The sequence below is a fragment of the Rhyacophila brunnea genome, unplaced genomic scaffold (genome assembly GCF_057557595.1).
Source record: "Rhyacophila brunnea isolate RB1 unplaced genomic scaffold, BYU_Rbru_1.0 scaffold_13, whole genome shotgun sequence".
In the NCBI taxonomy this organism is placed as follows: Eukaryota; Metazoa; Arthropoda; class Insecta; order Trichoptera; family Rhyacophilidae; genus Rhyacophila; species Rhyacophila brunnea.
This window is the reverse complement of record NW_028232785.1, coordinates 8,466,399-8,482,565: the sequence shown is the minus strand read 5'-3', so window position 1 is coordinate 8,482,565 and position 16,167 is coordinate 8,466,399. Positions and strand designations below refer to the sequence as shown.

Genomic DNA, 16,167 nt, shown 5'->3' with positions numbered 1-16,167 from the left:
CAAGCTACTTGGACCGTGTCCTACTCATCCAGGTTAACTTGGATAGGAATAATTAGTATGAGGCTGTCACTTGGATGGCACTCGATCCAAGTGTACTTGGACCGCGTGTCAACGCGGCTTGTGACTAGTTGTTAAAACTAAAGTTTACTAATATTATTAAAATGTGACACGTCAGTTTTGTTTGATATTATTTATTTTATGTGAAAACTATTTTCTAAATGTTTGAATATATTTTGTTGATGTGAATTTTGACTAACGCTTTTTTTGTCTCGGCAACACTAAAATTATTGTTGAAAAGGAAATGGCGTTCGCGTGTCGCGATGTCATATTCTGTAAAATTTACTACTTATAGACCGATATAAACAGTATTTGCACGCTTTAAATACGAAAATGGATGTAAAGAGGGAATGTGACGACGATCGATCGGATGCAGAGGGGGAGACTTGGTTTGATCTACCAATTAAACATAGTCCGGACGCCCGTACTCATATAAAACAAGAGAACGACAATGATGCCAGTTGCAATTTTGAGGTTAGTTTTTTTTACGATAATTTATTCGTTTTGGCATGTGTTGTTCGTCATAATACTAACAATTAACACATATATATATATATTAATATACAGTATATACTATGTGTGGCGAAGGGTAGAGGTAGACTGTTGAGATCCGGCATAAACAATCCACACTAACTAACTTTTGTCAGTCAAACGTATTTGTTTTCATTAAAATAATACTACAATATGTAGATAGTGTTTGTTCATTCTATTAAATCTTGCCTAATTCAACACGTAGTAGATAATAGTAAAAAAAAACATTTATCGAGTATTGTTTGGGTAGGCAAGGCTGCGAATTTTAAAAACATTAGTAGGCATGACTAACAAAGTTTAGTGTGCATTATTTATGTCGAATTTCAATAACATACCTCCAAACCCCTCGCAACCGATGTGCATGTGTATCATCATCATCGGCCGGAATCAATCCACTAGGTACCTACTGAAAGAAAGACACCCCTCACTCACTTTACCCCTCTCGGTCAGTAGGTACCTAGTTATTTGTACATACCTACATACATCCTCCGAACTTTACGAATTCGTCTATCCTGCCGGTTTTAGGGCCGGCCAGTGAGCGTTTAGAACCCCTTGGGCATCTCTCCAGCGGTAGTCCATTTGCCGAGCGATATTTCTAACCCATTTCCAATTCATCCGCTTAATGACCTCTATCACATCGCGCCCTCTCCTGTTTCCTTATCCATTGGTTTATTTTGTGATCTATATGCGTTATGCCCAACATCTACCACTCCATACCACGTTACAATACTCGTAATTTTTAATTTTCTCTATCTATTAATGACCATGTTTACAGTTAAGACACAATGGGGGGTCACTTTTGTAGATAGTATTAGGCGACCAAATGCACTCCATGCCAATTTGGTTCTGCGACCAATCTCGTCGTTCATACCACCGTAAATTGACATTTGTCTTAGAAAAGATCGTCAGTCGTAAGATGGACGTAGCTGTTGACTCGCTCGATTTGAGTACCATTAATGAAGATTTCTTTTGGTTCAGCAAAGCAGTTTATCATTACTCTTGACTTTGAGACATTTTTCTTTAAACTTGTTATGCGGCTATCATTTGCAAGCTCCTGCATCCTGTTCTGAAGGTCTTATGGGTTATTTGCAAAGATAACAATGTCGTCTGCAAAACCCAGGTGACAGGTATTCGCCGTTAATGGCAATTCCACTGATCTCCCAGTTAAGTCGTCCGAAAAGATCTTCCAGAGTAGCGGTGAATAATTTGCGTGAGATCGTGTCGCCTTGTCGGACACCCTTATTAATTGGAAACATAGACGCCTTGGAAGCTATACACTGACTGTTGTACCACTGTGCATGTTATTCATGTTGTTTATATAGCGCCTAGAGAATCTTTGGTTGTACAAGGCGTCCATAATTTAGGTTTTATAATAAGATCAAATGCTTTTTCATAATAAAAGAAACCCAGGTAGAGTGGTGGTCTATGTTCTTGATGTCGTTCTATAACTTTCCTGATAATCAGTATATGATCTTTTGTGCTGTAGCCTCTTATGAATCCAGTTTGCTCTCTCGGTTGGTTCTCGTCTAGCACAGTTTCATGTTATGTATGCTCAATATATGGAATGTTACATTCTCAAAAGCTTGTAAATTTTTCGATGAATAAAAGAAATGGTTTAGTAAATATAAATAATTGCATAGGTCGGTCCTTAAGCTTTATGCATCACATATAATATTATCGCACTAACCTCATCAGGCGGTGGGGGTTGCCGAGCCGCAAACTTCTGATTTTGATCAGTTTACAATGCTTGAGACAACTGTTGCGAGAGAATGCTTCATCTGATCGGAGCAATTCTGGTGTCAATCTGTGCGTAAATAGCCAACCTAATTTATACATTAACAAACAATTTCATTTCTACCTACAAAAACATGGCTACACCATATATGAAACAAAGACATGGTGGAGCTAGTAATAGTAATTCTGGCAAACAATTTAAAAATTGGTGGACCGAAATGTATGGCGTATTGGAAAAATGCGACAAAGCTGTATGTGTGCTGTGGTATCTAGAACATCATCATTTTTAAATAGATTTCTTAAAAACTCTTTATTCCCTATGAAAAACTGCTCGGCTTCGCCAACTCTGTTCTAGCTTGGAGTAGCGGTTTGTGAAAGCTTTTTACAGAATTTGGTGACAGACTATTAGGCCGATAATTTTTCAGATCATCAAATTCTCCCTTTTTATAGAGGGTGATGATCGTGGCATTTTTCCAGGCCTCTGGAACCATTGATATACTACTAGACGAAGAGTTCCCATACAAGTGTCATTTTAAAAATGTACCACAAAAGAAGGTAAAATAATATCGTCTTATAATATTTCCTTGTAGGTATAATGCGTTAAGACCGTTAACATGGATTCCCGAATTTCACCCGTATTGCCCTGGCTGTAAAACTAAATTTGCGTTCTTGGAATACTGACCCTAAGGGTGTCTGCAACCCAAAGCTTGCAAGCTACCAAAAATTCATGTCTGAGTGGACAGAGCAAGTCGTCATGCGCTGTATATTAGTTAGCAGTGACGTCCCTAGACGAAATGCCGCCCTTGGGCAGCGCCAAAATGCCGCCACATTTTTTTTATAAAGTATTTTTTATCATCCGTGCACGTGTCGTTTCTGGTCACCATCGACGTCAAAAAGCAACGGAAGTAAACTAGACATCGCGAACTCGACAAAAAAAATACAGTCTTGTTAAACCTTTTATGTCAATTAAAACATTTTATTTCCAACCAGTGAGCTGAGTTTTTTAATGGAAAGATATTTCAATATTATTAAGTTTAGGTAGGTAGCTATTTCTATATATATCAAATGATTCTCCTCGATTTTCCGCCGTTCGAATAACTGCCGCCCCCAAGCGACGCTCAATCTGCCTACCCCTACGGAACGTCACTGTTAGTTAGAGTAAGACGCAAGCCACATCGGGATTACTCATAATTATTGCCAGGTCGTTTTCGAGACAAATATTAAGTGAGCTTATATCGAGTTAAGTCCGCTGATATTAAAACAGTAAGTTTTAACACTGGCCGAGTCGCTGAAAATCGGGCGTTATTTTAAGAAGCATATGATTCATCCAGTAGTATATCAATGTCTGGAACATTCTTTTCGTACAGACGAGCTGTGAACAATCGTGCAAACACTTCATTCACGGTTTTACCGGCCACCAGAATGTGAATTGTTAGCCCATTTTCACTTGGAGCTCACCCTCTTACCATGTCTTTTAGAGCAGTGGTCTCCAACCTTTTTATCGCCGTGGACCGGTCAACGTTTGATAATTTTACAGCGGCCCGCTGAGGGGGGGACGTTGATTGTTTTTATTTAATAATTTTAATAAAAGTGTATTTAAACATGCTTTCAAAATAAAATATAGTTACACAAAAAAATTATATAAAGTGATTAATTATTTTAACTCACTAGAACGCTAAATCAATGAGAACCCTGAGCTTATTTCTTTGCAATCTGGTGGTAATAGGAGACAATGACACCCGAAGTGTGTTGCTTATGTCCAGTTTATTCTCTTGTTTTGTTTTGGTTGCTGTCATTGCAGAAAACCCCGCTTCACACAGATAGGATGTCGGAAATGGCAATAGTGGTTTTAGGTGACGTCTCTCAGCTCCTGGTTAACATCTCGTCCATGGAAAATCTCACAAACCCGAGAGAAATACACCAGAGTAAATAAAATGAAAATAATTTAATGTTCCTACGGCTACCCGGTACCATTTGATCTACAGACCGGTACCGGTCCGCGGACCAGGGGTTGGGGACCACTGTGTTAGAGCATGCTCTACCTCAGATGTAGTAATCGCAGAGAGGCAGTCTCCATCATCTTTTATTCTTTGAGAATCTGAACTCGTCGCGTTTTTGTCAGCTTTGTCATTATAGAGGGCGCTGTAAAATTCTACCACTATATACAGCAGATAATCCTAGTACCTCACAACCTAGGGGCGGCAGGTTATATGAAAGTATGGTAAAGCAGGCTGGTATGGTGAGGCGGGCTGGTAATCAAGTTGAGGCAAAATTTCCACGTTAACATTACATAATATGGGTACGTTATGATGAGCAAAGTAAATCCTCCGTGGTGCTCTGATTTTTTTTATCGCGTCATTATTTCTCGTAAGTTGTCGGCTACTGTTGTCCTGCTTCATTAACTTGTGTGAGAAAGCCGATTCCTTGCCCCTCATTTTATTTAATATCTCTATGCTCACAACAGTCCCATCTTACGCTTTTCGTGCCACGATTTGCTGTCTCCCTGGCGCCAGACGATAGTTGTTTTTATTCTTATGCTTCTACCCGCCTCTACCTAGCGCGATACCAATGATTTCAGTTTCAAACCCCGCAGTGTGTATTTTTTTTTTCAAAAATGATTTTTTTCTAGTGCGTAGTAAAATCAAAGGTGTTTTCAAGCTATGTATGTTCAGTATATATGAGTATCTTCAACATAATATAACCGTTTCTTCGTGCCAAGCCTATCAGGCACCTTTAGAAACGGGTGTAAGACTTGTAATTGCGCTCCCTAAAGACGTAAACATTTTCATTGAAGTGCTATGGCTTTTGTTTTCAAAATTTTATTTTTCTGTATGTATATAATTATTGTACTTTTGTTTTTTTTAAATATAAATTATATATATTCTCGTCTTCTCTCTATTGAGGGTAATATGTGTCGCTACATTTCAAAATCAGCCAAGTCCACCTTTAGGTATTTTTGTGAATTGCTGAAGAACTACTGCTTTCTAACATTTCTGCATTATCAAAATGTGGAATTTATTAATTTTAAATATTCTATACTCGAAATAATAGAAAACTTTCACCCTTGTGACTGTGTATTTGAGAAAACAACAAGCTGTTTTTCTCCTATTCACCTATTATAAACTTGGCTGATTTTTAAATCTAGCGACACGTATATGTTATGTCCACGATGTCTTGTTTTCTTAAATAAGTACATAAAATAGTATGGTGCATAATGAACAACATGCGGCAATACTTAAAAAATATTTGTATACTGAGGCAGAAAAAAATACGAGATGAGATGTAGCTAAACAGAGCAGTAGGCCGTAATGTCTCTCGGTGAGTAATCATTCAAAGCCAAATACAGTCATAGCTTGGCGGCGTCTGATAGCAGAACATAGAGCCGTGGGAGTTTTACTCCAATAGTGAATTGACTCTGTCTGATCATAATGGTTGGTTTTACTGTTGTAATAATTAATAATGTTGTTCTTTTCAGAAGCGTGACAACAATCTGATCAATATAAAGTCTGAAAACGTTTATGAGGAAGCCGTCATCAAAGAAGAGCTTATTGACCTTGAGAATCCTCAACCTGGCTGTTCTCATTCAAAATACATACCATTAGATCAGGTACGGTCAATTATGAAGTTTATTTTTTAAGTTGCAAAGAACTCTTAATTGTATAATACTTTAAATATATTTTTTACCTGTATGATCGATACCTATGTGGCATAACATTTGAAACTGATTTCGGCAGTATGGCCAACAAAGCTTTTCTGTGTGCGTCAGTTGTTGCTAGTTTATCATCATAAACTAGTGGCTTAACGAAGCCTCACAGGATATACTCCTGAGATGTCAAATCGCACGACCTTGGATGCCAATTGACAGGTCCATTTCTCGAAATATACATATCGTCAAATTTTCCAGTAGATGGTTGATTTCGCTGTATGACATGTTTGAACTACATCTTGTTCGGATGAATGTTATCCATATTTTCAAAAAAATATTGATCGTCGTTCGGTAACGAAAGCTCCGGTCTCATTTTTGAATGAATGTTGTCCGATAATGCCAACAGCGTGTGAACCGCATCAAACGGTGCACTTTTGTGGATGTAAGGCTTTCTAGCGACTCCTCTGGATTTGTCTCACTTCATATGCAGCAATTATACTTATTCACATACCCGTTAAACAAAAATGTGGGTACCTAAATACTGCAATAATTGCATAATTGTATTACTATAATTATTATAGATTACGCGCAGCTCGTCGACTGATTTTCAAAGTAAACTTTGACAGTTTGGTAGCATTGTGCAAGATGACTATTCATGATGAATTTCCAGACTATACCGTTCATATACTTCAAGAAGTGAGCCAAGAAATTTGATAGTAAAACCCTTTCTTTCTAACCATGCAACATAAAAAACGCCCTTTATGTATTGACACCAACACAAATACGTTGATTTCTAGTTGGTGTTTGTAGAAGTAAAATCTTAATGACATAACTGCATATTTCAGCCTTGTAGTCAATCCTTTCGCTAAGCAAAGTGACGTTAACTCCCCACAACAAAATCGATACAAAATCCCCAAACTAAGTCCCGCAGTTCGCACTGATCAGTCTACCGACTACTCAGAGTGAGCTGTGGATGATGAGAGTCGACCTACAACGGTCATGAATAAACTATAAGTATTATAAAAGGTATTACGTAAGAATAATTTTTAAATCATGTAGGTCCTGCTCGCACACATTGCGAGTCAATATGTATCTAAAATGTTTTATTATGTTATCAATTATTTAAATCGAAGATCAAATTTAAGATGTAATTTCCAATGTATAGAATCATGTAAAAGCTGTACTTTTCATATAAATGTTATTATCATACAAATTCGCGAACACGCAACTTCTCTCTCTAATAAATACTGTACAACCCTTTGAGTTAGACAGAGTCAATGTTCGAAACGAAATTCTCTCGTACATTTTGTTTCAACCGTAAAATCATAGTGAGTGCGTATAGTGCTCAAGTAGATAGTGTAGTGCTCAAGTAGGTGCGACGTCAGTGTGGCATACCAATTAAGACAATTCAACACGGTGTGCTTATCATCTTTGGCGGCTACTCCTGACAGATGAGTGTCAGTATCTCAATTAACTGTCAAAACACACAGTGTCTATCTATACAATATTATGGAACAGAATCATATTTTTTTAAATTAAATATATCCTATTCTTTTTGTAGATATCCTCCCAGCAATGTTTCACAGAACGCCACAGTAAGATACTGGAGATCGTTAGAAAAGATACAGTTGACAATACCCTTGCCAACAATATGCCAGCAATGAATAAAATCATGAAACAGCACTCTGAGGAAACCATAGATGAAAAGACCGTCAAACAGGAAGTTCAGAAATTATACTTGCCAAAAGTGGTTCGAATTATGTTGACAAGAGTTACATATTTTCCACGTAACTTTATTTGCAAAATTTGTTATGAAGTCTTTGAATCTGAAAATTATCTAAATAGTCACTATATAATGTCATGCATGAAGTCTCAGCAATTACTAACGACGCGTACCGATGAAAAAACACATCAATGCGATGTATGTTTTAAAAAATACCTGCAAATAAGTCAACTAAAAAAACATAAAATAACACACTCAGATGATAAACCACATCAATGCGATATATGTTTTAAAAGATATCTGCAAATAAGTCAACTCAAAAAACATAAGATAACGCACACCGATGAAAAACCACATCAATGCGATGTATGTTTTAAAAACTTTAAACTAGTTCATCATCTCAAATCACACAAAATGACACATACTGGTGAAAAACCACATCAATGCGATCTATGTTTTAAAAAATTCCAGGAAATTGGTTATCTTAAGTTGCATAAAATGACACATACTGGCGAAAAACCACATCAATGCGATGTATGTTTTAAAAAATTCCAGAAACTTGGTCATCTTAAATCACATAAAATGACACATACTGGCGAAAAACCATATCAATGTGAAGTATGTTTTAAAAGATATCACGTAAGTGTTGATCTCAAAATACATAAAATGACCCATACTGGCGAAAAACCATATCAATGCGATGTTTGTCTTAAAAAGTTTCTGTATATTAGTAATTGTAACAAACATAAAATGACACATACTGGCGAAAAACCACATCAATGCGATGTATGTTTTAAAAGATTTCCGCAAATAACTGAACTCGGAAGACATAAAAAAACACATACCGGTGAAAAACCACATCAATGCGATGTGTGTTTTAAAAGGTTTCTACGACTTGATACTCTCAAATCACATAAAATGACACATTCTGACGAAAAACCGCATCAATGTGATATATGTTTTAAAAGATTTCTGCAAATAAATCAACTGAATAAACATAAAAAGAAGCATACTGATAAACTACTTCAATGCGATGTGTGTTTAAAAAACTTTCAGGAAATTGGTCATCTCAAGTCACATAAAATTACTCATGCTGGCGAAAAACCACATCAATGTGGTGTATGTTTTAAAATTTTTCTGCAAATAAGTCAACTCAGAAAACATGAAATGACACACACTGGTAAAAAACCACATCAATGCGATGTATGTTTAAAAAAGTTTCTGGAAAAAAGTTATCTCCTAAAACATAAAATGACGCATACTGGTGAAAAACCACATCAGTGTAATGTGTGTTTTAAAAAGTTCCTGGATATTAGTAATCTCAGCAAACATAAAATGACACATACTGGCGAAAAACCTCACCAATGCGATGTGTGTTTAAAAAAATTCCTGCTAGTTCAAACTCTCAAAAAACATTCCATGACACATAGTGGCGAGAAACCACATCAATGTGATGTGTGTTTTAAAAACTTTCGGCAAATTAGTCATCTCAAAATACATAAAATCAAACATACTGGTGATAAACCACATCAGTGAGATGTGTTTAAAAAATTTCTGCAAATAGATTAGCTCAAAAGAGAATAAATGAAACATACTACTTGTAAAAAATACTTTAATGCGATGTGTGTTTTAAATAGTTCCAGGACATTTATCTCAAAATATATCAAAATAAACATACTAATAAAAACGACATCAATGCGTTGTATGTTCCTCCAAGGCCATCCTCTCAACAGACATAAAGTGACACATATTGCTGACCACAAAAAACCGTTCATATGCAGTTATCGATAAATTGAAATGTGATATGTTGAACGTTACCTCACATGCCGCATTAGCAATGGGCTAGCAGCATTTGCCAACAATAATTGTGTAAACAGCGCAACGTCAAATATAAACATTTTACAGAATGACAAAAACATGATATATTATGTTAAAAGGTTATGATAGATAGTCGTCGTTATAAGTAAATCCGTTTTTAAAAATTGATAAAACAAAAATGGCATTGTTTACCAGCTGCCGCCAGAATAGTGCCGTTTTTGTTTCTATCGATTTTTAAAAACTTCTGTTTTTGTTTCCAGAACACTCAGTTGTAGTTCCATTTTTAGCCATTCTTTAAAGGTTTGTGTGTTTGAATCTACGGCAGTCTATAGACATGGCCGCCTAACCACAGACTAAAATATTTTTGTCTAGACGTTCAACTTTTAGTTACCTACGCGCGAGCAGTCAAGTGTCGAATAGTTAGTGGAATATGTACCTACTTACATATTTTTCTAAAATACATACCTACTGCAATAGCAATGAATCTCGCGGTAACTTTGCATGCTGAATACGTAACGAGACGGGATGTGGATAATTTTCAAACAGTTGCTTGACCGACTAAAGCACCTTTCACATTATCTGGCCTCCGGCAACCACGAAGCAGAAGAGAATTTAGCAATAACGCATGTGGTTGCGGCAACCGGTTGTTTGCTGAAGATTGAGAAAACAAAAGCAACTTACTCGGCAACCAGAGCGAAGGACAACCGAAGCTTATTTCTTATCACGCGTTCTGCACTGCACGAGCAACCATCAATAAATTTACTTACCTCAAAGTACCTAACCAATATTTTTTCCTCTGGCGTAAAGCACAGTCTCATATTCGTATCCCTGGCCTGGAATTGACGACTTCAATGCATTTATCATTTCTTATCCTAGGTACTGCCATTCTAACCTAATTGAAAAAAATATGCAAACCTTTCCAGTCTTAGTAGTGTTGCCTATATTAGAAACTAGGAACAATAGTTAGGTACTTATTTATTATCAGGTGCAGAACTCGCCTGCCATTGGTAACCCTATATATATTTATATATTTTTAGAATTATTAATCCATGTCCTTGCTTTTTCGTACAAGGTGGTTGTTAGTAATTTTAAATAATCACAAACACCCAGGCTTTTAAAAAAACACATGAATGTTTTTTGTCATGACCGGGATCGAACCCAGAACTCTCGGGTGGAAGGCCAGCGCCTTATATTGATATATTATATTTCACCTACGTGAGGATGAGTTAGGTATGCGGATATATTATAAATTCGTAAAACAATATACCTAGTCTGCTTATTACATTCAGTGTATGTCTATAAATCGACTTTATAATTTATTGTTAGTATTAACACTTTATAACCGTTATGCTGTCTTTTAAAACTGCTTCTATATCTATGTTTTTATGTGATGTGAATGTATTAATTTTTTTAAAGTTAAATGTACTTATGGAAATAAATACAATTGAATTGAACGGAATAATTTATTTTCTGTTATTAAATTTAAATATTAATTTATTTTAAACAGAAATAATTAGGTAAATGAATTAAAATGATTCATTGATGGACATATATGTGTCGATAGATTTTAAAATCAGAAAAGTCCATAATGGATAAGTAGGAGAAAAACAGCTTTTTGTTTTCACAAGTGCACAGTCACAAGGGTGAAAATTTATATTATTTCGAGTATAGAATATTTAAAATTAATAAGTTCTACTTTCCGATAACCCAGAAATGCTAGAAAGTAGTAGCAATTCACAAAAAAGTCAAAAATACCTAAACGTGGACTGATTTTGAAATCTAGCAACACATATTATTATACATGTTTCATAGACATCGAATACCTAGTACGAGTAGAAGGATTTTCCAACATGGTGTCTTGAAATAAGAAAATACTGGAAAAGCGGTAGGTACCTATTTAAAAATACTGCACCTACCCATCTTTAGGATTTAAAAAAAAAGGTATGAAAATAAAAAAGACAAGTTGCAGCGCGTAGATCACTCTTGTATCACCGCTGCAGGGTAGGGAAGGGTCGGCCATAGCAACGGAACTCTGGAGCCACGAGAAGCGTCTAGTCGTAATTACTGCAACTATTGATACGTTTTATGATGAAAATGTAGTGTAGGCTGATAGTGCCGGAAGCCAAGACGTTTTTAACCGAAATCTATCATCCCTAGTAATATTTTCAGGGTTTCTATGGAGTTCAATGGCCTCCTTTAACAATCGTAGGAAATATCCTTTATTCCGATCCAATATCTTGGTTTCAAAGTCAAATTTGTGTCCTGTATCCATCGAGCACTCGATCATAGCTTCCGCCACTATCAGCAAAATCGAATATTCGAGCCGGTATCCCTGGTCGTAACGATTGACAGATTACTCTGAGCAACGTTTGCTCTTAGCTAATCGGATCCCTTTTGACATTCTTAGAGCAACGTTTACATTCAGATACATACACTACATTTTCATCATAAAACATATCATCTCTTGATAATGGCCTCTACAACGAGCCCGAAACGTCGAGTAAAGAAGGAAGAAAGACACACGATGGAAACCCAAAAATCTACTACGATAAAAAACAACAGTGTAAGCCTCAATCATTATACTTCAACTATTTTTTTGTGAATCTTAAACTGTGATTCTAGAACTGTATTTTTATATAGTAGACATTTTTATAAATCATTTATGACCATCTTAATACAAAATTTATTTAATTGACATTTTTATCATTAAAATTAGGTCTATTAAGTTCATAGTATGTATATAAACATTAAAATAATATTATCCTTCACTGTCTAATCCCAAAGGTTGCAATAGCAATATCACACTTGCATTTAAGCATTGAATGTACACAGTTAAGATATTTCTTTATGTCAAAACTTCTTTGACGTCTTCTTCTTTGATTTTTCCTAACCGAAAAAAAAATCTTTTTTTTTAAACGGTACATGTTCACACACGAGCGTTCACATCATTTTACTCCCTACTTCAATTATAGTTTGTCAATTTATGGCTACGGCCGTATGTTGTAGCTAAACCACTGAGGAATGCCAAAAGAAATGGCGTATTAAAAAAAACACTACCTTATTCTTAGGTCAATAATTATTATAAAGCAATCATTAATCGTAGGATGTTTATCACACTTGAATGGTCAAAGACATAGCTTATAATAAGTATCTTTGGAATTATCTTCAAATGTGTTAATTTTGCCCATTTTTTAAATAATAAAATGCCTAATTCTTGTCAAATTTGGGATCACGGAGATTATCTATATAATTTTTAATCGTAAATATTTTACTAAAATTATCTCGTTATAAATTATAATAATGGTTTTATAAATGCGTTTAAAAATTAACAAATGTAAAAAATCTTAACACCACTGCACAGTTATGCACTGAAATGTGACTATATTCTAAGACATTAGAGCGAGAGGTTTAAATGAATACTATTTTATGTAATAAAAATACTTTATGCAATCATCAAATGTTTAAAATAAATATAAAGGATAATAAGGCTTCATAATTATATAAATAGAGTATCTACAACGTTTAAGGTATGTCCAGGATCATGCACTGAAAATAGAAAAAAGCTCCATTTTGACCCACGCTGAGCACGTCCGCCCTTAAGATATTAGTACGTATGCTGATTCAGTTCATTATTTATTATTACATTCATCATAAAGCGAAAAGTATAAAAAAATAATATTACTTAAATTTAAAAAAAAAACTTAGTTTGGCACATGCATTTGCACATGCATTGTTATAAATAGATGTTTTAAAAAAAAAATCACAAATACAATTGATTACGTATATCGTGAAGTCTTTTTTATAAGTATAACATATTGTGACCATTGGTACCGAAAATAGATTCAATAAAAAGAAAAAGGATTTAAAGTTATTAACTTTTCTAGTTATTAGTAATTACGATTTATGTAAGAAGTGTTATTATTCTGGTTATTATTATCTTCCTTAAAAATATATATTATTCGGACTGTCCATCTTAACATGTAATATTAAATATATAAACAATATTTAATATAGATGATGGCCGAATGGTAACGTTTCGTGTAATAGTGGCCATGTTATAAACCCAGAACGGTTTAGGAGTCTTTGGAAATAAGTGGTATATTATATTTTCTGAAATCATGAAACTCACATTATGCTGACAATATTATGACACACACATGATTTTTAACTGACTCTAATGGATCAGTACAAGCAACAAAAAAATACGACATGCGGTAAGTGAGTTAGATTGTCTATACTAGAAAAATAAATGTTATTATAAAGTTACACGTATTTAAGATCATAATAGTATGATGGGTTAAATGATTTTTCTCCAGAATTTCTCAGTTTTTGCTGTTTTATTTTAAAAAAATATTATACACGAGCTATTTATTTATTATACGTAACATTGATATTATGGCTATTCACCAGTATGACTCATTTTGTGCACTTTCAAATGAATAGTTGTTTAATATGAGTGAGTTTTACACTTCGGATTTTTACATAATTTTTCACTAATGTCAGTCATTTTGTGTGTTTTAAGGCTATGAAATAGTATGCATGAGTAATTACATTTTTAGCATTTGAATAGTTTTTCTTCGTTTGCATGGTTAATTAAATTCTTCACATTTTAACAGCAGAATGAGTCATTATGTGTGATTTCAAGCCACTAACTCGTATGCATGAAAAATTACATTCTTTACATTTGAATGGTTTTTCATCAGAATGAGTGAACTTGTGTAACTTCATGTTCCTAGATTGTATGCATGAGTAATTACATTCTTCACATTTGAATGGTTTTTCACCAGAATGAATGTTTTTGTGTAATTTCAAGTCGCTAGATCGTATGCAAGAGTAATTACATTCTTCACATTTGAATGGTTTTTCACCAGAATGAATCATTTTGTGTAATTTCAAGTCACTAGATCGTATGAAAGAGTAATTACATTCTTCACATTTGAATGGTTTTTCACCAGAATGAATCTTTTTGTGTAATTTCAAGTCGCTAGATCGTATGCAAGAGTAATTACATTCTTCACATTTGAATGGTTTTTCACCAGAATGAATCTTTTTGTGTAATTTCAAGTCGCTAGATCGTATGCAAGAGTAATTACATTCTTCACATTTGAATGGTTTTTCACCTGAATGAATCATTTTGTGTAATTTCAAGTCACTAGATCGTATGAAAGAGTAATTACATTCTTCACATTTGAATGGTTTTTCACCAGAATGAATCATTTTGTGTAATTTCAAGTTGCTAGATCGTATGCATGAGTAATTACATTCTTCACATTTGAATGGTTTTTCACCAGAATGAATCATTTTGTGTAATTTCAAGTCGCTAGATCGTATGCATGAGTAATTACATTCTTCACATTTGAATGATCTTTCACCAGAATGTTTCTTTTTGTGCGTTTTCAGGTTACACAATTGTATGCATGAGTAATTACATTCTTCACATTTGAATGGTTTTTCACCAGAATGAATCTTTTTGTGTAATTTCAAGCCACTAGATCGTATGCAAGAGTAATGACATTCTTCACATTTGAATGGTTTTTCACCAGAATGAATCTTTTTGTGTAATTTCAAGTCGCTAGATCGTATGCAAGAGTAATTACATTCTTCACATTTGAATGGTTTTTCACCAGAATGAATCATTTTGTGTAATTTCAAGTCACTAGATCGTATGAAAGAGTAATTACATTCTTCACATTTGAATGGTTTTTCACCAGAATGGGTAATTTTGTGTAAATTCATAGAAGCAGGTAGCCAACAAGAGAAATTACATTCATCACATTTATATCGTGTGACAGTTGTATTAGTGATTACTTTTCGATTGGATGTTTTGTGAAGCTTTGGTAAGTCAGTGCCGCGAATATTTTTAAACGTTTCAGTGTATTCCTCGAGCTCTTTTTTGATGTCTTGTGCGTCAATGTCTATGTCATCGTAACTTACTCCTAGCATACACCTGTTCGATGTGAAATTCCCTTCCTTCTCCTGTACGATGCTTTCAGTAGTATCCTAAATAAAACAAACCAAAAATTAGCTAGCGTTTTTTTAAATTTTATCAAATTCTATTATTGAAAACAGTGTAGAAAGTAGTGTTAGTTTTGATAGAGAATTATAATAAAGAACAATCTAAGAATCAGCACTCCTCTCATCGAGTCCGTCACGAGATGTAGGTACTGCTATTGTCACGAGTTCTTCACTCGACATAGTACATCCGTTATTCCACTCAAATCAAGTCTTTCAGTGCATTCTTATAATTAATCTCTTGACCATATTGATCTCATCAGCACATCATTACCTCACGATTCTAATCTCACGTTAACATATTTATTATTGTATTCAGTGTATTCTTGTATCAACCAATAAACTCTCATCCCAACAACCAAGCAACGTCGACCTTCTACCTACGACCACCATATCATACCTCCAAAGTGGTGACCCCGACAGTATTATTTCATTCCGGTACCAACGTGAAACGACGATCTACCTCCAAAAATATGTACAAATATACAGTCGAAACACGATGATAAATGTATTTTTTCCTAATTCAGTAAAAATATTTATCTAGACTTTCTTCTATATGTATATATGCTAATGAGGTTTTTTCCAAAAACATCCCAACAGGTATAGTTTACAAATATAAATTTGAATGTAGCCAGGCTAGATAGCT

General features: G+C 34.6%; 1 protein-coding gene across 1 annotated transcript; it reads left to right on the top strand.

Moving 5' to 3' along the window:
• Positions 1 to 286: 286 nt before the first annotated feature.
• Positions 287 to 10,322, top strand: LOC147076349 (uncharacterized). The gene is made up of 3 exons (XM_085941732.1): positions 287 to 531; positions 5,798 to 5,929; positions 7,530 to 10,322. The coding sequence occupies exons 1-3, from the start codon at positions 391 to 393 to the stop codon at positions 9,225 to 9,227; spliced, it is 1,971 nt and encodes a 656-aa protein (XP_085797858.1). The 5' UTR covers positions 287 to 390; the 3' UTR covers positions 9,228 to 10,322.
• The last annotated feature ends 5,845 nt before the right edge of the window (positions 10,323 to 16,167 follow it).